At 32.1% G+C, this 25263-nt stretch overlaps 2 protein-coding genes across 2 annotated transcripts; one reads left to right on the top strand and one right to left on the bottom strand.

Moving 5' to 3' along the window:
• On the top strand, positions 1–11360 carry LOC139517019 (uncharacterized). Its single transcript, XM_071307557.1, has 5 exons — positions 1–148; positions 2112–2287; positions 4803–4916; positions 9375–9533; positions 10941–11360. Exons 1-5 carry the CDS (start codon positions 137–139, stop codon positions 11155–11157), a joined length of 678 nt encoding a protein of 225 aa, XP_071163658.1. The 5' UTR covers positions 1–136; the 3' UTR covers positions 11158–11360.
• A 695-nt stretch (positions 11361–12055) lies between these two features.
• Positions 12056–23492, bottom strand: LOC139517018 (beclin 1-associated autophagy-related key regulator-like). The gene is made up of 9 exons (XM_071307556.1): positions 23226–23492; positions 21129–21191; positions 20523–20565; positions 19317–19398; positions 17809–18043; positions 16793–16965; positions 15758–15908; positions 14617–14790; positions 12056–13335 (listed from the first exon to the last, which is right to left on the bottom strand). The coding sequence occupies exons 1-9, from the start codon at positions 23420–23422 to the stop codon at positions 13050–13052; spliced, it is 1404 nt and encodes a 467-aa protein (XP_071163657.1). The 5' UTR covers positions 23423–23492; the 3' UTR covers positions 12056–13049.
• Between the last annotated feature and the right edge of the window lie 1771 nt (positions 23493–25263).

The raw sequence follows: 25263 nt of genomic DNA, 5'->3' as shown, positions 1-25263 counted from the left end.
TAGCTTTCCAACATAATAAATGATAGATATAGACAAGTTTTTACCAGTTCTGTTCTGATAACCTGCATAAGGGTGGTCGTATTTTGTATAAATAGGCATTAATCTGTAGGTAAAACAACACAATTCTCAAATCACCATGAAGATTTTTGTAAGTATACTATTATTATTTTTTTTAATCAATTTAGCAGGAAAATAATGTAAATTAAAATGGATGGCATCATAAGCCTTTATAGAAAAAATATGTTGTCATCCTTTCGTCTTCTCTTTGGCCAAGATTTAGGACGCGGAGAGGAGGGGGCCAGTTTGTATTCTTCGCTACCGAAGATAACATGTAACATCGCAGTTTGACAAATGGGTTCATTGTTTCGAGGAAAGGAACCGCTCGGATTATATATAACATTGGATTACACATTATTGTAACGATCACCGGCATTAGTAATTTAAAAAAAAAATAGTGAGGGAAAAAAAGAGCGATATAACGCCTTTATCAAAATCAGGTAAAACATTTTTTTTTTTATTCGTTACTATGATGTCCCATGGGTTCACGAACATTGTTGTGCATTATCTAAGTAATATCAATTGTAAAATTTCGAAATCTCAGATTCCTTTTTGTCGAGCCTTCGACCTTATTCGAAAAGGCGATCCTACATTCCGTCGGCGGCGGCGTCCACAAATATTCACTTTGTGGTTAAAGTTTTTGAAATTTTAATAACTTTCTTAAACTATCCTGGATTTCTACCAAACTTGGAAAGAAGCTTGTTTATGATCATAAGATAGTATCTAGAAGTAAATTTTGTAAAAAATAAAATTCCTGTTTTCCGTATTTTACTTGTGAATTGTTCATAGTGTGTTAATTTACGTATTTTGATTGAGTTAAGCCTTCCAATTGATATTTTATCGTGTGTTTTTCTATGTTGTGATGTTATACTATTGTTTCAGAAAAAGGGATAAGGTTTGGTACCATTAAAACGTTTAATCCCGCTGCAAATGTTTGTACCTGTCCTAAGTCAATAGATATAGGAAGATGTGGTGTGAGTGCCAATGAGACAACTCTCCATCCAATTAACAATATGAAAAAAAAGTAAACCATTATAGGTCAATGTACGGCCTTCAACACGGAGCCTTGGCTCACACCGAACAACAAGAATCTTATGTACAGTAGTTGTCGTTTGTTTATGTAATTTATACGTGTTTCTCGTTTCTCATTTTATATATAGATTAGACCGTTGGTTTTCCCGTTTGAATGGTTTTACACTAGTAATTTCGGGCCCCTTTATAGCTTATTGTTCGGTGTGAGCCAAGGCTCCGTGTTGAAGGCCGTACATTGACCTATAATGGTTTACTTTTAATAAATTGTTATTTGGATGGAGAGTTGTCTCATTGACACGCACTCACACCACATCTTCCTATATCTATTAGTTGTTTTCTGCTGGGAAACATTTTATTCACTCTGTGGTCAAAGTTTTAAAAATTTTAATCACTCTCTTAAACTATCCTGGACTTGTACCAAACTTGGACAGAAGCTTGTTTATTATCATAAAATAGTATCCAGAAGTAAATTTGTGAGAGAAAAAAATCCATTTTTTCCCGTATTTTACTTATAAATGGACTTTATTTTTCAGCCGGGAAACAATACATTCACTCTGAGGTTAAAGTTTTTAAAATTTTAATCACTTTCGAAACTTTCCTAGATTTGTGCCAAACTTGGACAGAAGTTTGTTAATGATCAAAAGCTAGTATCTAAAAGGAAATGTTGTCAAAATTTTGTACTTGTTTAATCGTATTTTACCTATAAATGGGCTTAGTTTTTCTTCCAGTTATCATTACACACAGTCTGCAGTTAAAATTTTTAAAACATTTATTAGATTCATAAACTATCCTGAATTTTTACCAAACTTGGACAGAAGCTTCTTACAATCAAAAGATAGTATCAAGAGGAATATTTTCATGGATTTTTTTCCTCATTTTGGTAAGTAGGTAAGTAACCCTTACATTAGACAAATCAACTCAAATAACTAATAAGATGTTTACTCTTTTGTTATCAATCTGTACATTTCTTCTCTTCAAACTATATCTATCGGTGCAATTTAATTTGACTTATCATTTTGCAGTTCTTCTCCCTGTGTTTTGTTGCATTTGTGGTAATAAGGTGCGATGCGGCTAATGAAACAGCAGCGGCGGCAGCAGCAGCACCTGCTCCAGCAGACGTGTGTGTTGTTCACATACCTCATCCAGTGAAACACAGAATCAAACAGCATTATACCACATATGCATTACCTGATAAAAAGTAGGTTTATTTATTTTTGATCTATAAATTATTTTCGTTTTCAGTACAACTATCTACTGTCAGACAGTGGTGACACGTAATGTTATTTCAGTTTTGGAATTTAAAATGAACACAAATTGAAAAAAAGTAATAGCATTTATTTTTTGAATATCTATCTGATATAGACTATGACGTATTCCAAAAGTACGGAAGCCTATTTAGGACCTCCAAAAAATAAAATTTGGACTCTACGTTATTTCGATTCATAAAATTTGTTATTGCATTTTTAATTAGTTACCACGTATTCCAATAAAATGTTCCGCAGGGAGGCTTGATACGACCGCACAGGTCGAATAATGAACAGTTGGGTCAAGTATGGACACAACATTCAAGCTTGATACAGCTCTGAATTTGGATTGTGATTAAATATTTGACACAGCATAGGTTTCTGACACAGAATGAATGTGGTCTAAGAACTTTAAAAAAATTAATTGAACATTTACCTATTATGGTCCAATATCCAAAAGCTAAATACATGGTTAGATTCAGCATATCAAAGAACCTCAAGAATTCATTTTTTTTCTGGACTAGGCCTCCTGGTATAATTAGATGTCAGATCTCGTAAGTTGTCAAAATCTACATCTTGTATCATACCAATCAGTGACTGCTTTGCTTGATTCAGGGTTTCCTCTGTATGACCAGAAACAGCATAATTCAACATCTAAAAGTAAAATGTCAATGTTAGAATGAGTATCATTCCATAAAACTATAACGACTAGACTACATACTTATTTGTAGAGTTAAACTAAACTGTTTTTTTATCTTCTTCATTATTTGAAAGAACAACAAATCATCAAGTGAATTATTACCACAAAATATGATATATTACTTAATATTTCAAACAGTTTTGCATTCAAACTGTTCAATCAGAAAATGATAAGAAAACTTTAACACGATGCTCCGCAGGGCGCAACTTTATACGACCGCAGAGGTCGAACCCTGAACAGTTGGGGCAAGTATGAATACAACATTCAGCTCTGAATTTGTATTGTGATTAAATAGTTGACACAGCATAGGTTTCTGCCATAGAATGAATGTGGTCTAATGAACTTAAAAAAAAATAAAATAAAAAAATTACCTATTTTGGTTCAATATCCAAAATCTAAATACATGGCCATGGATTGATTCAGCATATCAAAGAAACCCAAGCATTCAATTTTTGATGAAACATAAATGTTTAATTTTGGACCCTTTTGACCTCAATGTGGACCCATTTGATAACGGGCCCAAAAATCAAAAAATTGAATACATGGTTTGATTCAGCATATCAAAGAACCCCATACATTCATTTTTTTGTTGAAATCAAACAAAGTTTAATTTTGGACCCTGATTCGGACCAACTTGAAAACACGGCCCATAATCAAAAATCTAAATACATTTTAATATTCAGCATATCAAAGAACCCCAATAATTAATTTTTTGTTAAAATAAAACTAAGTTTAATTCAGTTTAGACCTTATGGACCCTATTGTAGACCAATTTGAAAACGGGACCAAAAATTCAAAATCTAAATACACGGTTAGATTCGGCATATCAAAGAACCCCTAAAATTCATTTTTTTATGAAATCAAACAAAGTTTAATTTTGGACCCTTGGACCTCAATGTGGACCAATTTATAAACGGGGGCCTAAATCCAAAAACCTAATACACTTAGATTCTGCATATTAAGGAATCCTAAGAATTCAAGAATAAAACCCCATTGAAATTGGTCAAGAAATAAGCAATTTAGAAAAGTATTGTTTTGGCCCCTTTTTTGGCCCCTAATTCCTAAACAATGATGGCCATGACTCCCAAAATATATCCCAACCTTCCTTTTTTGGTATGAAACCTTATGGTACAATTTCAGAAAGATCCATACATTTACACACAAGTTATTGTCTGGGAACTAGAAAAATGCTTATTTGGGGCCCTTTTTGGCCCCTAATTCCTTAACAGTTGGGACCATAACCCCTCAAATCAATCCCAACCTTCCTTTAGTGCTTATAAACCTTGTGTTAAAATGTTATTCATTTCTTTTTACTTATACTAAAGTTATTATCCGGAAACCATCTGTTTTCGGACGACGCTGACGAAGACGACGACGATAACGTGATACCAATATACGACCAAAAAAAATTGTCATTCTTAGTTCCGGAAATTCGTTATCATGATTTTAGAAATTCGTTATTACCACTTGAATTCGTTATCAAGGATTACAAAAAAAATGTAATATCAAATTCAATTCGTAATAATTACGAATAACAAAAACTGGTATTTTCGTTTTTCGTTTGCGATTTTATATTTTAGAAAGTCAGTAATTTAGATATACCGTTTAGCAACCCAAAACTTCTCAAATTTCATGAAAATACTACTAAACTCGATGAAATAATATACTAGTAGACTTTGTTGACATTCCTATTCTTTCGATATACGCGAAGATGTAACTCACTGTAACTAAAATCTTTGTGACATTACAGTATTTGATTCTTACTTTAGGAATCTAGAAGTAGACGAAAAGCTGTACATAAAAAGCCTAAAAGAACCACTCAAGGGACATCTTAAGAAGAACATAGAGCACGCACGCACAGTTGCAAAAGACCTTAAACATAAGTAAGCAAATAATGGTACAGAGCTTTATATAAAATTCGCCATCACAAGGTAATGGAAAGAACAAACAAATTACTTTTTTATATGGTCGGCGGAAACTGATTTACAGGTGGAGCATATTTTTTTCTGGGGAGAATGTTGATTGACATTGTTAAATGTGGACCATGTGTGGTGTTAAACGTTTCCAATTTATCCTATTTTAGCAATCAATAAAAAAAAAATACGCAAACCGATAAAATTCATGCTTAACTTTCGATTTTCTTTGTTAAGATTTCTTTGTCATTCATGGTGCACCTTCAGTTCATTCATTCATTCATTCATGATTGATTGATTATCTTTATTTCCTCCATATATATATGAAGATTTTTCAATTTATATTATAAGAACAGATTCAAGAACATAACATTAACATATTTACATATTCTAAACAACATCAAAGTATATAAACAGCAATAACAAAAAGTCCATAGGTAGTTACATAATTATATGAAATAGAGTCGAAAACAAAACGTCTATAATTCACCAATTTCATACAAGAACAATATTAGTTAAGATCAAATATGTGACTATAAAGATCATAATTGAAGACCTGATATAGTTTATACATATAATCTGCTATGTGGCACATCAAGAGGTTCCATACATCAGCATTTAAAGTTTGCATGGTATGATTCATACTTCCAAGTAACGACTCGACAGTTTCGTCATCATCAAACGAACGGAATCTTCTACGTCAAGAATATCGACAATTTTGTAGAACATTTCTGTCCGAATTTGTAAAAGAGATGTACAGCAAAGAATATAATGCATAAGTATCCGTATTATATAAGTTACACAAGGAGCATTTGCCTGTTTGAATAGCTATGGCTCCTAATTTCACAAGCGTCATAAACTTTGAATTAAGAGATGGATAAGTTACCGCTAGTCGTAACAAACGATGCTCCGTCAAACATGTATGTATTTTATGGTACCGCTTAAGTTCTGGTCGCCGTTCAACTGATCGAGTGTTTCCATTTGTTTTCTTCGTATATGTCTAAAGTCTGTTTTACAATTTTGCTCCACAGTAGCTTGTCTGGAAAAAAGTTTTCAGCCACAAAGTTTTCAACAAAAACATCAAATTCATATTTCATCAAAATTTTGATATAATCGTAGGTCAATGATATTTGACTGGACTCACCGGTTAATATTTGTCCCATACGAAAATTAAACATCCGTTTATGTATTGTTGTCGATTTTGCACGACACAATCTCCCAAAAAACAAAAGTTTCATTTTATCAGTATATCCTTCGACAGACCACAAGCCAACATTAATAATACAAGAGTCAGTCGGACTACGTTTATCCATCATTAGTATAAATCTGACGAAATATCTTTGAGTTATTTCCAACATTTCAGTTTCACGGTAGGGTAGCTGACCCCAAGTTTCACATCCATAAAGGATCATAAAGTGCAATTGTAAGAATAACTCTTTTCCATATCAAGTTATTTGTTAAGGCACTCATCCCTCGTGGATTAACACCAACAGTATATAGTGAGTGAAGTTTCTGTTTTAACTTTTTACTGGATTTATCTGATCTATCGAAAGTTTTTCCATCTGAGTTAATAAGTGTTCCAGCGTAAGTACATGTACGTTTTCTTTCGAGTACAATATTACCTAGGGTAAGACATGCTGCAGAGTCATTATTGTTGCGAGTCTTTCTTGGTGGTGTAAAAGTCAAAACACCACTTTTCGATGCATTATATTTTAACCGCCATTTGAGCGCAGAGCTGTTAACAACGTTTAATAATGTCTGAGCACCATTTACAGTTGCGCTAAATAAAGTTGTGTCATCAGCTAACAAGATTGTTGGTATGCTTATATATCTCAACTTGTACGATTCGCTCGTGTATGTAACAATGTTTTAGATTTTAACGAGAGAAATTTATGTATTACTGAAAAATTATTACACCAGGGTTTTCGATATCACAAACTAGTCAAAACATTTACTAAATTTTATCATCGGTATAAAGACATCATTCGTAAATATAGCTCAACATGCAGACTTCTAATACGTTCAGGTATTTCACATCCAATTTTTTATGGAAATATTCTTTATAAAGCACAAAGGTGTCAGTATTCACCTCAGAAACTTACGAAACCTTTGAATAGACTTATTAAGAAGGGATATAATTACGATACTGTTGTCAAGTCATTAAAGATTGCATATTTTGGCGTTAATATTGAGTCACTGATAAGGTCTTTGCATCGGAACTAAACACATTTATTCTAAAAACAGTTGTTGGCATGACACGGGTTATGTTCTTTTCATATATGTTATGATGGTATGATACTAAATCCCTAACGGGAAGGATTGTGCCTGATGTTCATATGATGAAATCATAATCTTTCAGTCTGTTTAATTGAAGTCTGGAGCTGGCATGTCAGTTAACTGCTAGTAGTCTGTTGTTATTTATGTATTATTGTCATTTTCTTTATTTTCTTTGGTTACATCTTCTGACATCAGACTCTGACTTCTCTTGAACTGAATTTTAATGTGTGTATTGTTATGCGTTTACTTTTCTACATTGGTTAGAGGTATAGGGGGAGGGTTGAGATCTCACAAACATGTTTAACCCCGCCGCATTTTTGCGCCTGTCCCAAGTCAGGAGCCTCTGGCCTTTGTTAGTCTTGTATTTTTTTAATTTTAGTTTCTTGTGTACAATTTGGAAATTAGTATGGCGTTCATTATCACTGGACTAGTATATATTTGTTTAGGGGCCAGCTGAAGGACGCCTCCGGGTGCGGGAATTTCTCGCTACATTGAAGACCTGTTGGTGACCCTCTGCTGTTGTTTTTTATTTGGTCGGGTTGTTGTCTCTTTGACACATTCCCCATTTCCATTCTCAATTTTATTATCGTTCTTTGTTAAGATTTCTTTGTCATTCATGGTGCACTTTCAGTTTCTACGTTAGATTTGTTTGTCATTCATGGTACACTTTCAGTTTCTACGTTAGATTTGTTTGTCATTCATGGTGCACTTTCAGTTTCTACGTTAGATTTGTTTGTCATTCATGGTGCACTTTCATTTTTCTACGTTAGATTTGTTTGTCATTCATGGTGCACTTTCATTTTTCTACGTTAGATTTGTTTGTCATTCATGGTGCACTTTCATTTTTCTACGTTAGATTTGTTTGTCATTCATGGTGCACTTTCAGTTCCTACTTTAGATTTGTTTGTCATTCATGGCGCACTTTTCAGTTTCTACGTTAGATTTGTTTGTCATTCATGGCGCACTTTCAGTTCCTACGTTAGATTTCAGGGGCGGATCCAGCCATTTTAAAAAGGGAGGGTTCCTAACCCAGGACAAAAGGGGGGGGGGGGGGTTCCAACTACATGTCCCCATTCAAATGCATTGATCGTCCAAAAAAAGGGGGGTTCCAACCCCCGGAACCCCCCCCCCCCCCCCCCTTTGGATCCGCGCCTGGATTTGTTTGTCATTCATGGCGCACTTTCATTTTTCTACGCTAGATTTGTTTGTCATTCATGGCGCACTTTCATTTTTCTACGCTTGATTTGTTTGTCATTCATGGCGCACTTTCATTTTTCTACGCTAGATTTGTTTGTCATTCATGGCGCACTTTCAGTTCCTACTTTAGCCGATTTGTTTGTCATTCATGGTGCACTTTCAGTTCATTCATTGTGCACTTCCATTTTTCTATGTTAGATTTGTTTGTCATTCTTGGTGCACTTTCATTTTTCTACATTAAATGTGTTTGTCATTCATGGTGCACTTTCAGTTTCTACGTTAGATTTGTTTGTCATTCATGGTGCACTTCCATTTTTCTACATTACATTTGTTTGTCATTCATGGTGCACTTTCATTTATCTACGTAAAATTTGTTTGTAAATTCATAGTACTCTTTGAAGTTTCACTTCTCTCTCGGCTGTTAGATTTGTTTGCAATTCATTTTATACTTTCACTATGCTCTTTCACTATGCTCTGTTACATTTTTTCTGTGTAACCTGCATGAGGACAGTATATCTAACAAGTCAATATATATGTCAGTCCTGTTGTTAATTAATTATTCGGTTACACTGAGTCAGTTTCACCGTTTAGTACTAGATTTGTTTGTAACTTGTATTCTTATTGGAATTGAGTAAATACAATTATACTCGGAAAAGTCTACACTACATGTTGCCGTTGTTTCTGAATTTATAAAAGTTAATTTTATTGAATTTTACTGTATGTTTTACCAAGGATTTGTATAGTAAGTCTAGTCTTACTATACAAATCCTTGGTTTTACAGAGAAAAAAATATGCAATTTTATCTAATGTCTCGATTAACGATAGGCTACCGTGTAGTGTATCTTAAAAAATCATTTTTATTATGTAAATAAGCACTATACCAAAAAGTGTCTTTATGTTTTTTGTATGCAAATTAAATACTCCTACACTTAAAATGTTAACTTGTGTATTCAGGTATCACTTGTCGAAGAACGGGACATCAGCTGAGAAAGCAGAAGCCTATTTAAGGACTTTAGAAGGTGTAAGGTGGCATCGTCATCACAATCGTACTGATGTGTGTCAACTCTTACATGGACTCCATCACGTGCACATACCACATAAAAAATGTCATCCGTAAGTATTACATGTAATCTTATTAAAAAAAAAACCAGGCCAAGCCGAAGAACACTACAGGTTCGCATATACATGTAATTTATTATATGTATTATATGTCTCTGAGAGAACTAACGACGTAGAAGTTAGCAATTATACGAGTTTACAGAGCCATACTAACTCTGATTTTATTACTCATTGGATCGAGTACTCTTTACTGGAAACCCGGTTACGATTCGACAAGACCTTTAGGAAATATTGGCCGTGTTTCCACCACATGCACTTGTTTCTGTGGTTTCCACCTCAACATTTAATTTAAATGTAACCAACGTGAGTACCGTGTAAAGTTTCGAAGGCGACAAACGATATTTGGACCTACTTTCATATACAAAATATATGCATTTTGTGGTTCAGAAAATCGGAATAATTCAGGATTTTTAGATTCATTTTTGTAAAGATTGGAACTATTGTTTCAAGTCTTTTTAAGACATCACTGTATAAGCCATGCATGATGCTGTCGTGTTGGCATCCAAATATACATGAACTTAAAGATGCTTGTCATATTGAAGGTATGGAATACACATATAGAAAAAAAATGTGTTAAAATTATATCTTTAGTAGAACAGTTATACTCAAGTTTGTCATATCATTTGTTTTGTCAGTTTGGTGCCGGTTTGGTCATTGCCATTCAATAAGCAGTGGCAGATCCAAGGGGTGGGGTTCTGGGCATTGGAAACCCCCCTTTTTTGGCCGATCAATGCATTTGAATGGGAGCATATAGTTGGAACACCCCCCCCCCCCTTTTTAAAATGGCTGGATCCGCCACTGAGCAAGCGTAATATCAGTGGCGGATCTAGCCATTTTTAAAGAGGTTTCCAACCATATGTCCCCATTCAAAAGCAACACCAGAACCCCCTCCCCACCGACCATACAATATCAGTGAGATAATCACCAAAAGAAAGACGAGGTTGAGGTTTAATTGGAATTCTTATTTTTCTGATTATTGAGAAGACACTTGTAACAAAACAGTACACACAGTCACTGACAGCTTTTGACACCAATAGTTTGTTATATGTTTGACATATAAACGAATATCTAATTGTTTGGTTATAAATTATTTTTTATATACACTACTACTACTATGAAAATCATTCTGTAAATTATCTTTCAAAGATGAATTATTAGAGGAAAATAAAATTCACATTAAAAATGCAACCTTTCTTGTAAAAGCAGTGCTCAATTGATCTGTTATAGAAAAAAGAATGTATTAGGTTACAAATGAGAGATTTGATAGTTAAACCATTTGTGTAACTCTAACTTACAAAATGGAGTATTTGCTACTAATTTTTCATGGATACATACTAGTACATAATTCCAAAGCAAGGTTGTCTACTCTCCAAACCAAACATGCATCCTATTTTTTTTCAGTGACACTGGAGATAAAGCATGTACAGGAGTAGAAGCTGGACTAAGAAGTGTCTGGGGAGTGAAAAGTTACAAGGTATACCACTTGTATGCTTTATGTCCAGTTCAAAGTACTCCAGATGCCATCAGTACACTTAAAAGGAAGATTGATGCTATTAAAGTTGAAGTGGCAGACACCTGTGGATGCTTGAAACTCAAATGCATAACAAAGAAGAGATAAACTTACATTAAATCAAATGAAATTTAATGATTACACATTCAATAAATTTATTTTTTTGTGATTTTCCTACTTTCCAACAGTAAATAGCTCAGGTCATTTAACCTTCTTTACTTAGCTATAGGTTTTTGTTTGAATTTGAAGTTAAGACAAGATCTTATAAAAAATAAAACCTGCAAATTAACATCAATAAAAGTTGTGTTTTTTCTTGAGTGTTATTATCAATTATTAGATTCTTAATCTACTAACCATATACTGTGGATTCATTTATTTTCATGGGTATTAATTTTCATGAATAGAGGAACACTTCCATTTTCATGGATATGTGATTTCAGGGTTTTGCCAAAGTCTGCATATATCCAGGAACAGATATATTCTAACAGGACATTTGAACACATATCATAGTGGTTCACCTCTACCATTGATATCCATGGAAATTGGCATTAAACAAATAATTATAAATCCACAGTATTAGTTTTACTGGGCCTTGTGTTGAGTTCAATTAAAATGGTTGCAGTTTCATCTGTCCTATCATGTATCATGATCTTGAATGGTTTAGACTCTCAGGCACTTTTTACTGGATATTATTTTTAGACCAATACATTTAAAATTAGGAACTACAAAAGCTTGAAAATTTGAAAATATAATGCCATTTAAACATACTTGGAGAGCATAACAAATGAACACAGTACCTATTTTAAACAGCAGGGCATAATCCATTATGGATAAAACCAGTCATTATTTTTTTCCACTCAAATATTCAAACTAAATACTTTTCATACGTTAATAGATATTGATGATTGGAGGCTAAAATATAAGTGATGGTAATAGCTCAATTGTCCCTACATGTCTGGTGAGCTAAGAATCTGACAAATATTGCAAGTAATAAAAGACAAGTAAGTTAGAGAAAATTAACATTTATTTTGCAATGACTCACTAATCACAAGGTCATAAATACACATGCACTAATCATGATACACAAATGAATTATTCAACATTCTTTGTCCCTCATGGTTGTGATACACAAAGAAAAAGGCACCAGAAATCCATGTTATTACAAATCCATAAACATGCAACTTTTGTTTAAACCAAGAAAAATTGGTGCCATCAACTACAAATATTTTCACAGTACATGCCACATTGCTTTAAAGTAATGCATCTACACTAAACTTTATATTAATATAAACATGGTCTATATGTTGAATAGAAGTGTTTGGTCTTTTTTTCAATTGACCTTAACCCACACTTTAACTTTTAAACAATGTAAAAGTTTCAAAGACAATGAACAATGATCAGGGGAGGGCCAAAATGATCTTCATTGAAAAGAAGACTTGCGAACACAAGTACTATTCATAAGTGGTTTTTCTTAAATTGATTTAATCATAAATTTTAACATTCAAACTGTTCAAAGTAAACAATTAATGACTGAGAAAGCTGGGGGAGGGGGTGGGGGCAAAACATATCTGCAGGGCAATTGGATGTGCCAATGCTAATACAACTGCATACCATATATCATTGATCTACCACTAGTGGTTCTTTATAATCTGACCATAATAACTATTTAATAAATTGTTGACACTTAAGCCGCCAGAAACAGCATAATGTAGTCTTGCTTCTGTGATTCCATAAAGGGGAGACAAAAATGATTCCAATGAAGAAATGTAATAGGATGTTCAAATATACATTGTGTAAGTAAGATTTTGTGAATAATTCAAATTTTTCAAGGGAATCAAGAAACAAAGAGACAAGAAAGGACATAAGACAGACACCTCATAATATATACTGATAATTTTTTGGGGGGTATAATGACAAAAATTAGAAATTAAAATGATGAGGTCTGGATGCATGCACACTTTCCATTGCATTATAAAAGACTTGTTTAAAACAAATAAATATTATCTCTTATTGGACTTAAATATAGAAAAAACTGAAGCAGCTGCAGAAGAAACAATGCCAATGGCCGATTCTGATTGTCTTCCTGTGTACATCATTGACGGAACATCTGATGTCATACTATAAAATGCTCGTGAAGGTATTTCCATATCCGCTAGATCTTCGTTGACCTGTTCCCATTCTCCATCCTGATCATTGTCATGGTTCGCTAAAGATTTACATTCCTCTGTAACAGTTACCTCCTCAAACGAATGTAAGAGTTCTTCATTTATTAATACTGGTATACTTCTACAAGAGAGAAAACATTATCTAAGTGAATTAGGTTAATAGAAAACAGTTTGATGTGTGTAATTTTATATAATCACTTTAATGCATGTCCATTTGTAGGATTTGCAACTTAACCAACAACATGACATATTTGATATCACAACTAGAACTGCAGCTGTTATTTGTTCTTTTGATTGACAGTGAAATACAAGGTTAATGTGCATGTTAAAAAATGCACTAAAACTAAAAGGTCAGCAGTGTGGTTCATTTATAAGATAAGGGGAAAATATTGATCTCCTTGATTTCAATGGTGGATCAGAATCAGAGACCACAGTTGGAACAAGTTTGGCACTAAAAATAAGGAAATCAAATCTTGGTAAAAAAAAATTTTGCTGTGAAAATTTGACAACAATAATTTAAGTGATCTCAGTGGAGATACAGGTAAAAAAAGATTCAACTATATACAGGTGTCCCAAAAATTGCTGCCAGCCTATTAAATTGTATCAAAAATACTCAAATTAAGAGACTTAGTAATGAAAGGCTTACGGTACTACACTATATAGTACGGTTGTTTTGCTTAAATCCATTCTTAACAAATAAAGGACATCTTGGGTATAAGTAAATGAGACAGCAACCCAAACAACACAAAACAGACAACAAGAAATCAACACTAGGTCTTCAATAGTAAAATGTCTCAAATTCTTAACCATATGTCAACCTACACCACTTAATAGCACATAATGAAACAAGTTGTGAATGAATTTTAACAGATATTAAACAAGACTGTATCCATAGTACACGGATGCCTCACTTGCCTTATCATTTTTTATGTTCAGTGGACCTTGAAATTGGGATCAAAACTCTAGTTTGATATTAAAATTTGAAAGATCATATCATAGGGAACATGTGTTCTAAGTTTCAAGTTGAGAGGACTTCAACTTCATCAAAACTACCTTGACCAAAAACTTTAACCTGAAAATGGATAGACAGATGAACATATGGATGCACGGAACGAAAAACATAATGCCCCTAGGTGGGCCATAAAAATTCAAACCAATATAATCTTTGCCGATGTTTTTCCAAAAAAGTTATCATTTTTTACCACAAGTTTATTCTTTTGTCAAAATGAAGAATTGAAAACACCAGGGGAAATCCTGCTTATAAATGATAGACTTATGTCTGGATTTTTGACTTCAAGGAACTAAAAATTAAAAAAAATCATATCTTTTTCTTTATTTTTATGTTTTACAAGACAAAGTTGTTTGAATGAATAATTTTTCTAAGGTCTTCAATTATTCTTACCTGCCAAAGGTAGGACACTGTAATAAGTAAAGTATATTTTGTAAGGTATTCTTGGTATCTAACTGATGATATTCCTGAACACCTTGTGAAAAACACAGGTATAAAATATTCTGATTTAATCTTGCCACATCATTCTTAAAATGCTTTTCTGTCATTTCACCACCACAAAACACACTGTAAATGAAAGAAATAACAATATACATATCTTTCAAAAGTAAACATTCTTTTTAATGTATCCATATGTTAGCGGCAATAAGTGAAATTAGGCATTAAGCTTAAATCCTAGGCAATAAGCTAACGCCTAGGCATTAAGTTATTGCCTGAAATTTTCAGGCATAAAGCTTATTTCCTGAAATTTGATGATGATTATTCATCTTATTGCCGAACATAATTTTATTCAAAACAAATAGTTATTTTCTAATATTTAATCGGGATTGATACAATATTTCAATTGTTTTCATTTGTTATTTTCTTTTACTTGGGACAGCGGTTAGGACATCCTAGCTAAGATAATCCTCAAATAGCTTCGGTGTGCATGCTGAGACATGTCATAAGTTGGTCCTAATTTAATCATAATTTCTGTTCTAAAAACATCTTATAGGACCGATCTTAATAGGACAGTTTCGATAAACATGCCCCAGTTCTCATAATTTTATTATGTAGCAAATATACTTTTTATTTAAATGAATAAATTTCCTTTTTTTACTTGCATTTATATTTTAGGCATTAAGCTTAATGCCTGTACACATTTTTCAGGATTTAAGACTAATGCCTAATATCATTTAGGCAATAGACTTACTGCCTAGGATTTAAGTTTAATGCCTAATTTCACTTATTGCCACTAACACATACATATATATATATATTTTTTAAATGTAAGGGAATCTTGTGTCTTGAATGCTATTGCTGTTGTCTAAATGTTGTCTAAATGCTATTTTCACTGAGGGAGTTGTCTAAATGTTGTCTAACTGCTATTTTCACTGAGAGAAAAAAAACTAAGACCATTGATCAGTTTTTAACTTTAAGGTTAATAAGCAAAGAAAACCTACTTTGGCTTTGAAGGGACTTTATTCAGTTAAAAAAAACTTAAAAAAACGAAATCCCTCAGTAAACGCTGTGATTGTCATGACTAAAAACTTGCCTGTAATTTTGTTTCCATGGTAAATTTACATCAAGAATGTAAGATAAAACAGCCAGGAGTTGACTAGTTAATGATAAACCTCCACTTATAGTGTGACCTGGATTCTGTAAACTGTTGTCTGGATTTCCACCATTTTCTCTGCTAGTAGCAACTAAAATAAGATTTAATGGAACTAAAGAACAAAATATGTATAAATCTTCTTTTGATTGAATCAGGGTAGAGAAGGGATTATTATTGTGGGACATCACTTTGATTGGCCTTAATACTGCATTGTATACTAAATTTTTAAATTGTAACAATAGCTAAAAATCTAGATGAACCAATTAGGAAACAATAGACATATCTATAGAATGATATTTTATAAACACGAGGCACTTGACAATCTAATAGGAATATTCAAATTCGTTTTATACATTTCTTATGTTTATAATAGAATCATTTTTTTTGTTTGAAAAAGTCTGAGCGACAGCAAACCAGATTTTTTTTTACATTTATTTGTGTCCTGGCATTTTTCAATATCACTAGGACCATAACTACTGAACCCTAAAAGTAACAATAATTAATGTTAAACTTGACCTCTATTTTGTAATCAGTAACAACATATTAAAATTTTGAAGGTTTAGTTGAACGGTTTACAAGTTAAAGCACGGACACAACTAGAAAACTATTTTTCAATCTTTCAAGAACCATAAGTCCTTAATGGTAAAAGTGAAAACCATTAAAATTTATAATTTTTGTCATCAGTAACAACATATTACAACTTGAAAAGCTTTGGTTGAAAGGTGCATGAGTAATTACACAGACACTGTTTAGAGGCCGCCAGCCCGCAGTACATCCCCAAATAAATAACAGATTTTTTTCCAAAGGAAATTTGGTTATAAATATGACCCAGACAAGGTTGTGTTAAAAAGAACAGAAGAATAAAAAGAAGAACACTATAAAACTTTTTGTCTTCCTTTTTCAAAGGGGAACATAATTATCACACTTACTTTATCATGAAGCCTAAATGATACAGACACTAGGTATGGAACATACCCCATAAATTATAAGGTGAATAATCTCCACTACTTGGTAATGTTGGTACAATTATACGGTAATTGCCATCTTCCAGACTATTAGTATATGCCCATTTCCCACTTATGTATGTCATATGACTTGCATCTCTAATGGCACTCACTGTACTAACTGCCATGTTGGCTTCCAAAGCACTGAAATGAAAACAAAATAGGATAAACTGAAATTGTACTGTGTTTCATTATATATAATCAACATTAGGTCACACTATAAGTGGAGGTTTATCATTAACTAGTCAACTCCTGGCTGTTTTATCTTATTTTCTTGATGTAAATTTACCATGGAAACAAAATTACAGGCAAGTTTTTAGTCATGACAGTCACAGCATTTACTGAGGGTTTTCGTTTTTTTAGGTTTTTTTTAACTGAATAAAGTCCCTTCAAATCAACATTACGGAATTAGATTACAAACAATCATCAAAGATACATGAGCTGTGTGGGATAGATATCAACTGTATGCAAATAAATATCAATACATTAAAAGATTTCTCTATGCAAAGTCTGTAACTGTTTTAAGACTTTTAAGGTTGAAATGTTTGAGTGTCATTTCTACCTTTTAGATTCTTTCATTTGGTGTTTACAAGTTTAAGTGTTTTTTAACAATCATGTTGGGTGATTGTACCTTTGACTAGTTCTTCAACTTTTATATTTCATTCCTTGAATCTGTTACAGTTACATGTAATTTATTTGTGTGTTTTTCTTCAATTTTGTTACATTTAGTTTATTGGTGATTTCCTTTATTTATAAATACTTAATTCCATTCTTCACTTCCATGTGTTTCAAGTCAATTATCCCATATTTACAAGTGACAATGTGTGCATAGAAATAGCTAATTGACCTTAATGCCTCATTTGGAATTCATGTTATTGACATGTTTTTGAATTTATTTTGACATTTAATTTAAACTGATAAATTCCCATGTAACATCACTGTCATCACTGCCATTATTCAGCACATATGTACTATGTTTGTATTTACCTTGGTAGGGTAACTTCTTCAACAGAAAAAATATATTTCTGTAAAACAGCTATATGAAACAGTCGGATGTCTGCCAACTTATCTACTTGGAACTTAATATTCTCATTCTTATCACTTATATCCTGATATTTTTGTTTTATAAATTTCTGAATAAGAATTTTCTTTTCTTTATGAGTTTTTGATTTGACACTTTTATTTGCATTGATTCTTCTCATGTTTTCTAACTGCTGTCTATCTGAAATGAAAAATAAATGTATAGGAATTAGAAAAAATGCTACTTTGAAGATGTTCATACTGGAAGCTGTTCTTGGTACAATTTTTTTTTATCATAACCCTATAGATAATATATAGTATGCTATATTTAATACAATTTTTCTTGTACCTTTGAAGAAATCAAAATTTTTCAGAATCTGTAGTCCACAAACAAAACAATGAAGTTAGTTGTCTTTGATGTTGGTATAACAGTGTCCTAAAACTATGACAATGTCATTTTATAGATAACATTTTTCAAAGCACTTCAAACATGTGATGGAATACTAGTGACAGTTTGACATGCCTTATGAACTGATGTATTATCACAGCATACAGATGCATTAGAAGCAATAGAAAATGTTTTACAAGCCTGAATCAACATATTACTATTAGAACAAATCTAAAAACATTGTTTTTTTTAATTTTTTTATTTCCATGCAATTTTCAATCTTTGAATGTAAAATCGTCTTGGATGGTTCCCAGTTAATTCAAAAAGTCCATTTTGTTTTTCTAGCATAAAATTCTTAATTTTTATTTCACTTCTCAAATTTTCCAAATCCATAAAATCAATTTAGTTGGTACTAAACTCTAAACATCAGTAAATACATCAATGTTTCATGAAAGTTCAAATTCTAAATTTAAGTTTTAGTCACTTCAATCTTCTGCTGCATACACCTGTAAAAATGCTTGGTGGTTATCTTAAATTGGATAAGTTACAATTTCAGTTGTTATCAAAAAGCTACACTGATATAGCTACGTTTAGATTAATCAAATGTATGGGGATAAATACTGATTAGTAAAAACTAATACTTAATGACGGTTGTAATGGAGATACATTCATGACAAATAATAGTAAAAATTCTTGGCAAATGACGTTGACAATAATTTTTTTGGCAGGACGATAACATGTACACTTTCTTTTAGACGATGAAAACATCTTCTGATTTTGATGAATCACGTTAATTTTTTTCCAAAAAAATAAACATTACCATAATAAATTTGAGACCTATTCCAAAAAATAACATTACCATAATAAATTTGAGACCTATTCAAAAAAATAACATTACCATAATAAATTTGAGACCTATTCCAAAAAATAACATTACCATAATAAATTTGAGACCTATGACGAATAAGGAAAGGGATATTTTGAACAATCACAATAAAACTAATTTGAAGCTATTAAATGGTAACAGGAAAGTTCTGTTTGAAGCCTGATGGTATAGGGCATTCCTACAATCTGTAAAGTATCTTACCTTTGACAATCTTTTCTTTGGCAGTTTGTAAAGCTATTTTTAGCAAGTCTATCTTTCTATGACATTCATTTATTTCTTGAAGCTGAAGGAATATAAAAACATGAAAGTAGCAAAAATTACATTTAACATGCTCCAGTGCAATGCAAATGTGAAAACTATAGAAGCATCTAAATTAACAGGATCCTCTGAGTCTCTGACAATGACATACATTGAAAATGTAACTTAAACATGAATGTCAGTGTTACATGGCAAGTTTTAAGTATTTTTGCTGTTTTGTGTAAAAAATATTTGGAGTTTGGTGTAACAATTTTTTTTTACTTCATGCTCTTTGGCATTTACCAGTATGTTTTAGAATTGATTTTGTGAGGTATCCATTTTTTTGTAAATTCTAAAATTGCTTTATGCCATTTTAAACTTCATAATTTCTGTAATTATGTTAAAGCATTATTGCTATTAGGTGTTTATTTTTTCACAATATTGCTCTTTAATTTTTATGTTTTAGCATTTTCACTGTTAGCTAAATCCTTTTTTTTTTGTACGTGTATTGAAAAATTATAAAAAGATAAATAGTTTTGAATGTAGTAAGAGCTGCTCTATGAGTGCATGTTAGGCATATCACTTATTCAAAGCATGAAGTTCAATAACTCCTTTAGTCATATCATAACTAACGGGATGTTGTTTTAATAGATAAAAATCAGTCACCTGTTTTAAAAAAACCCTGCTCAAAGCATTTCCAAATTATTGACAGAATACTGGAAAAAAACCTTTTCAATGTTTTTTTATGAATAAAATCTCATTACTCGGATATGTAAAACTAGTATTTATCAGAAATCAAAAGGGAGCTCACTACGATAGAAATAAACAATTCACCAAAGTTTCATGCAAATTGGTTAAAAAGTTTTTGAGATATTGTCTAACTTGTAGACAATGGATGGACAGACAATGGTATAACATAATACGTTCCGTAAAACAGGCTCATAAAAAATAAACAAAAAACAAAAGATTTTAAAAATCTATTAAATATCTAATATAGTGGTACCTAAACACAGAAGAATAATTTACAAACAATTAAAATTATGTTATTCTAAATCATTCAAGAGTAAATAAGAGTAAAAAACTGTTCCTACAAATAACATTGACTTATACATGGTACACAGCAAATAATTACAGGAGTGGACATTATATTCATTAGAATATATTACTTACCCTTATATCTGTTTGAAGAATAGGTTCTACTTTTTTCTGACATCTAAAACATGAAAATCCACACATATAATAGACATACCGGTAGTCATATGGTTAAACAAGTGTAAAGTTGACAATGCCTAAAACCAATTGTCATCATCAGAAATTTCATGGTTGAAATTTTCAAAAAGCGGAAGATTTCAAATTCTAATTGGCGGGACAACAGAGGGTCTGAAAAGCAGGAGATTTTGACTCCTGCCAGAAAAATCATGTGTATGACAGGTGAGCTGCTAACTCACCAATCATTTATTGATAGACAATAAAAGTAAATTCCATACTTTCATATGGTCTGTTTTGTATATATTTAGTGTAACATTTTGAGGAAATTAACTTTTTCCAAATGTTAACATTTTTAGTAACCATGGTAACAGTGACAACCCAAAGATGGATAGGTTTCTTCTTTATTGCTCTTCTTCATATTAACAATAGAGTGTGGTGTCACATAAGGGAGCGAGAACCCAGCTGTCAATAACTAAACATCTCAAAATATAATGAAGAAAGGCTATTAACATGGATAAAGATATCATCAGTGGTATTGGTGAAGGTAAAGTTGTTGTAAACACTTACTTTTCAAGGGTTTTATCTCTCTCTATCTTTATAAAACCAAGTTTATATTGTAATTCAAGGTATCTGAAAAAAATACATAATAATAAATATATAATGAGATATTATTAATAATCAAAGCTAAATTGAAAATAAAAATTTATCAAGTTTATGTCAGCTGATAAACATACTGCCTGTGAAACCATCAAAGCGTAAAGGCCATTTGATACATCTTGTAATCTACTTTTACAAAATAATATGCAAGCATACTCATAATCAGCTGCCTTAATGTAATATTTTAGGGTTGTATTATGTTTTCAGATTTGTCCAGATCTAAGGTTCGCTTCTTTTCCAAAAATTACCTGCAGGAGTACATGTATATCAAGATGCATTATACATGTAGGTCCACAGCAATCTTATAATGTAAGTTATGGATGTCAAAAGTAAAAAAAATAACCTGTTCATAATCATTCAAAGTTTTCTCTGAAATTGTAACACTTGCCATCTATAGCATGTCCTTAGCATCACCTGAAATAGTGATCAAATTTTGCAGAAGCCTGAAGGGATGATAGTAACTAACACTTTATAACAATCCATGAAGGCTGAAACATTGTAGCCAAAAATCATAATTTGTATTTCAATGTCCAATAAAATTAAAATATGATTGAAGGGTTAAAGACAATATTCTCTCTTAAATAAAGGCTGAAATGGCTGTGTTTAAGAAAGTGTTACATCATGTACATTATGCATAAATAAAAACTGACAATAAATTTTTTTTAAAATGACCATATACATTTGTACCTTCAATATATATATATATATTTGTACAAAAAGTCAGCAAAGGGAAAACTTCGTAGCATTTAAACTGTAGGAGGATTTATGTGGAAACGCTTCTCTTATGCAGGTGAATACTCCTAAAAATGACAAAGTTCAACTATCTCACAAAAGAGCAAATATTAATACAAATCAAAACCCTGGCTGACAACATGCACACCTTCAATTTATGCACATGTACAAACAGATATCAAAGTGAAAATTTCAAAGCATTCAAACTTTAGGAGGAGTTATGTGGAATAACTATATACATGTACATTGTATACTACACTGTATATATCCATAATGGACAGGGGTAAAACTATTTGCCAACCATGTTCTAGTTGCAGGGCATAAAAACAGACAACTATTGACTTTTGAAGGACAGGTTGACTGAAACACCAGAATCATTATTAAATTAATATATGTACATGATGTAGTTATGTATATTAAGCATTTGACATGACTTAATTTACAACATATTGTGGTTAACGATACAAGGCGGTAGTTTACAGCTTGACTTCAGATTTGTCTCCCTTTTTGTAAATGGCTCGTCACCAATCTTCGAAACTTCTCCAACATTATAGGACGTCGACTGTTCAAAGATTCTAGTGCTTCTTCTTCTTCTTCTTCAGTTATATAACAAAACTTTAGGATACTGAAGATTACTTTCAAGATTCTAGTTGATATTTCATCTGGACTGTTTGCTTTTGTTGGGTCTACCGTCTTGGAGTTTAAGCTGTTTCTCAACCCCTTTCGATCTGATATGTAATTCTCTAATTTTTGCGCTATTTTCACAATTCTTGATCGGTGTAAGAAAACAAATTCTCCTCACTAGAGAAAAATTTGTTCTCGGCAAATGATTGGTCGAAATTTTTGTGACGTCACATAAAAAGTACACAACTTTTTTCAAATCTTTGAAAAGGAATTTTCAAATCTATGAAAAGGAAGGATAAAAGTCATTAGAGAAACAGATCTCACCACTTTAATTCGTGTTTTACAATATTTCTCCAAACTCAACAATTAAATTTTAAGTATTTAAAACTTAACTGGTTAGAGTGGAGAAATATCGTAACACACTTGTTGCAGTTGTGGAATCTATGACTCATCTATACTTCCTGATATTTTGGAATATAAAGGGCTGCCCTTTGATATTACAATGGATTAAATATTTCATACACATTAACAAAATATTTAACTCTTTAGCTTATACCCGAATGTGTGTGATGATCTTGTACATTAATATAAAGGAAAACATAATCATATATACAAAATGTACATGTCAACAAGAACTAGTCAAATTTATACCTCTGACACACAGTGGCTTTTGAGTGTATAAAGTATCCTTGCTTCACACATGATTGACAATAGTATTTTCTTCTTGTACCATCACATAAAGGACAGCGTTCTACTGCTACAGTTAATCCAGTGGAACTTTCTATTGATGAAGTACATAAAAATTCAGTAGGTGCCAGATTTTCACTTTCAGTGCCCGACGATTCCATTACATTCGGCTCTTCTTCACTTTTTACTTACAAATGTATGTTGTGATCCGATACCTTCCGAATTTAGGTGGTGCTAATTTATGGCGACAGGTACGCACTTGGTTATTTCTCTTGTGAATAAAACTGAACATAAATGAGTTGTTTTAGGTCAAATGTTTAACTAAGTTAACTAATTTTGCTCTACATTTATATTTTTTAATGTTTTTATAGCATTTTCCAGTTAGTCTTTTAATAGTGTTGGTCGATTTTCCCTCCCCCAGACGAATAGTAACAATCAAGTATTCGAGTACACCTATATTCATGTCACGGGTTAAATCCATCAACTTCATTCGAATACTTCTAAGCTTCGATATTTGGACAATCATAAGAAGTCACATGCAGTCTGTACATAATCAACTATTTTTTTTTAAAACATGTAGAGATAAAAGATTTAATTCACACTAATATATTTTTTTTTAGCAAGTATAAAGTATTCCAGACTTGAAAACATGTAATTCTGATCTGCTGTCTATTGGTTTCCTTTTTTATAGCCCTCCCTTTTTCCCAATAGTTATTTTTTTTAATTCTATTAATTTCATTTTTTTTCATATATATGAACATGTTGCACTATTGTTTCGGGTAAGGGTGAAGGTTGGTACCTATTAAAACGTTTAAAATCGCTACATTTGTTTGACCTGCCCTTAGTTAGGAACCTGATGTTCAGTAGTTGTCGCTTTTGACGTGGTTCATTCGTGTGTAGATTAGACCGTTAACTTGGTTTTCAGTAAATTCCCCGTTTGAATGCTTTAACACTAACCATTTATTGGGCCCGTTATAGCTTGCTGTTCACTGTGAGCCAAGGCTCCATGTTGAAGACCGTACTTTGACCTATAATAGTTTTCCTTTTACTAATTGTAACTTGGAGGGAGAGTTGTCTCATTGGCACTCATTTCACAGTCTCTTATATCAATAGATATACTACACATAACTTGTATTGACTATTTAATATCAATTCCAACTTTACTATCCATTGCGGTTTACTGATTTGGTTATTTTCGTGAGAGAACGGGAGTCATTCTAATTAAGATTAAATCTCCGCACTCGGTCATATTTTTATGCGTGGTCGATATGTGGGAGCCACGCAGCGACCAAACATTAAACAAATGAGCGAGTGCGGATATTTGATTTCAATTAGATTGGAACGGGGGCAGAAATATTTAGTGTTCTCTTGGAAAATATTTTTGGACCGATGAAACTGACTAGTTTTATAATTTTCGTTGAGCATTGTGACTGAGGTTTAAGCAATTTTTGTTGGTGTACTATTTTGTTATAACCATAGCGTCCTCGTAGATAAATAATTATGAATTCAGTTTTGATAGAACAGTATTTTTCTGATACTATAATTCCCTTTAGATGATTATAAAATCTTGCACGCCACCACATAGAACTTCATTTAAACATTTATACTGATAATTTTTGTTTATATATGTTACAGGCATTTTCTAAATTTAGGCATTTATACATAATGACTAAATTTTCTAGGCATTTTACAAAATGCCTGGAAAAATCGAAAGGCATTTTACAAAATGACTGAAATTATTTTATAGAATAAAATCTTAAGAAAAACAATTAAAAGCTTTGAACACCAGAGCTGTTTTATTTGTGATAATTACTGAATTAAAAAAGAAGATTTTAAATAATCAAGAATACATTTTACTGAATTATTACAATTCACACAAGCACAGAACTTGACATTTTTTTTTAATTTCCTAAATACCTTCATTTCAATTGCAAGCTGAAGTCTAAATTTTTGTCCTTTATCCAGGTTAATCCACTGTTGAAATAATCCATACGAATTATAA

Source organism: Mytilus edulis, chromosome 3 (assembly GCF_963676685.1).
Source record: "Mytilus edulis chromosome 3, xbMytEdul2.2, whole genome shotgun sequence".
Taxonomy (NCBI): domain Eukaryota; kingdom Metazoa; phylum Mollusca; class Bivalvia; order Mytilida; family Mytilidae; genus Mytilus; species Mytilus edulis.
This window is presented reverse-complemented; position numbering and strand designations above follow the sequence as displayed.

Bases quoted from the DNA above. Each gene is read 5' to 3' on its own strand.
- LOC139517018 (XM_071307556.1), bottom strand. From the start codon at position 23,422: ATGGAATCGTCGGGCACTGAAAGTGAAAATCTGGCACCTACTGAATTT. The intron at 19,399-20,522 runs GTAAGTAATATA...ATATTCCTTCAG, and splicing joins TTCTTCAAACAGATATAAGG to CTTCAAGAAATAAATGAATG. The intron at 14,791-15,757 runs GCAAGTTTTTAG...TTTCATTTACAG, and splicing joins CCATGGAAACAAAATTACAG to TGTGTTTTGTGGTGGTGAAA.
- LOC139517019 (XM_071307557.1), top strand. The intron at 2,288-4,802 runs GTAGGTTTATTT...TTCTTACTTTAG, and splicing joins TATGCATTACCTGATAAAAA to GAATCTAGAAGTAGACGAAA. The intron at 4,917-9,374 runs GTAAGCAAATAA...TTGTGTATTCAG, and splicing joins GCAAAAGACCTTAAACATAA to GTATCACTTGTCGAAGAACG.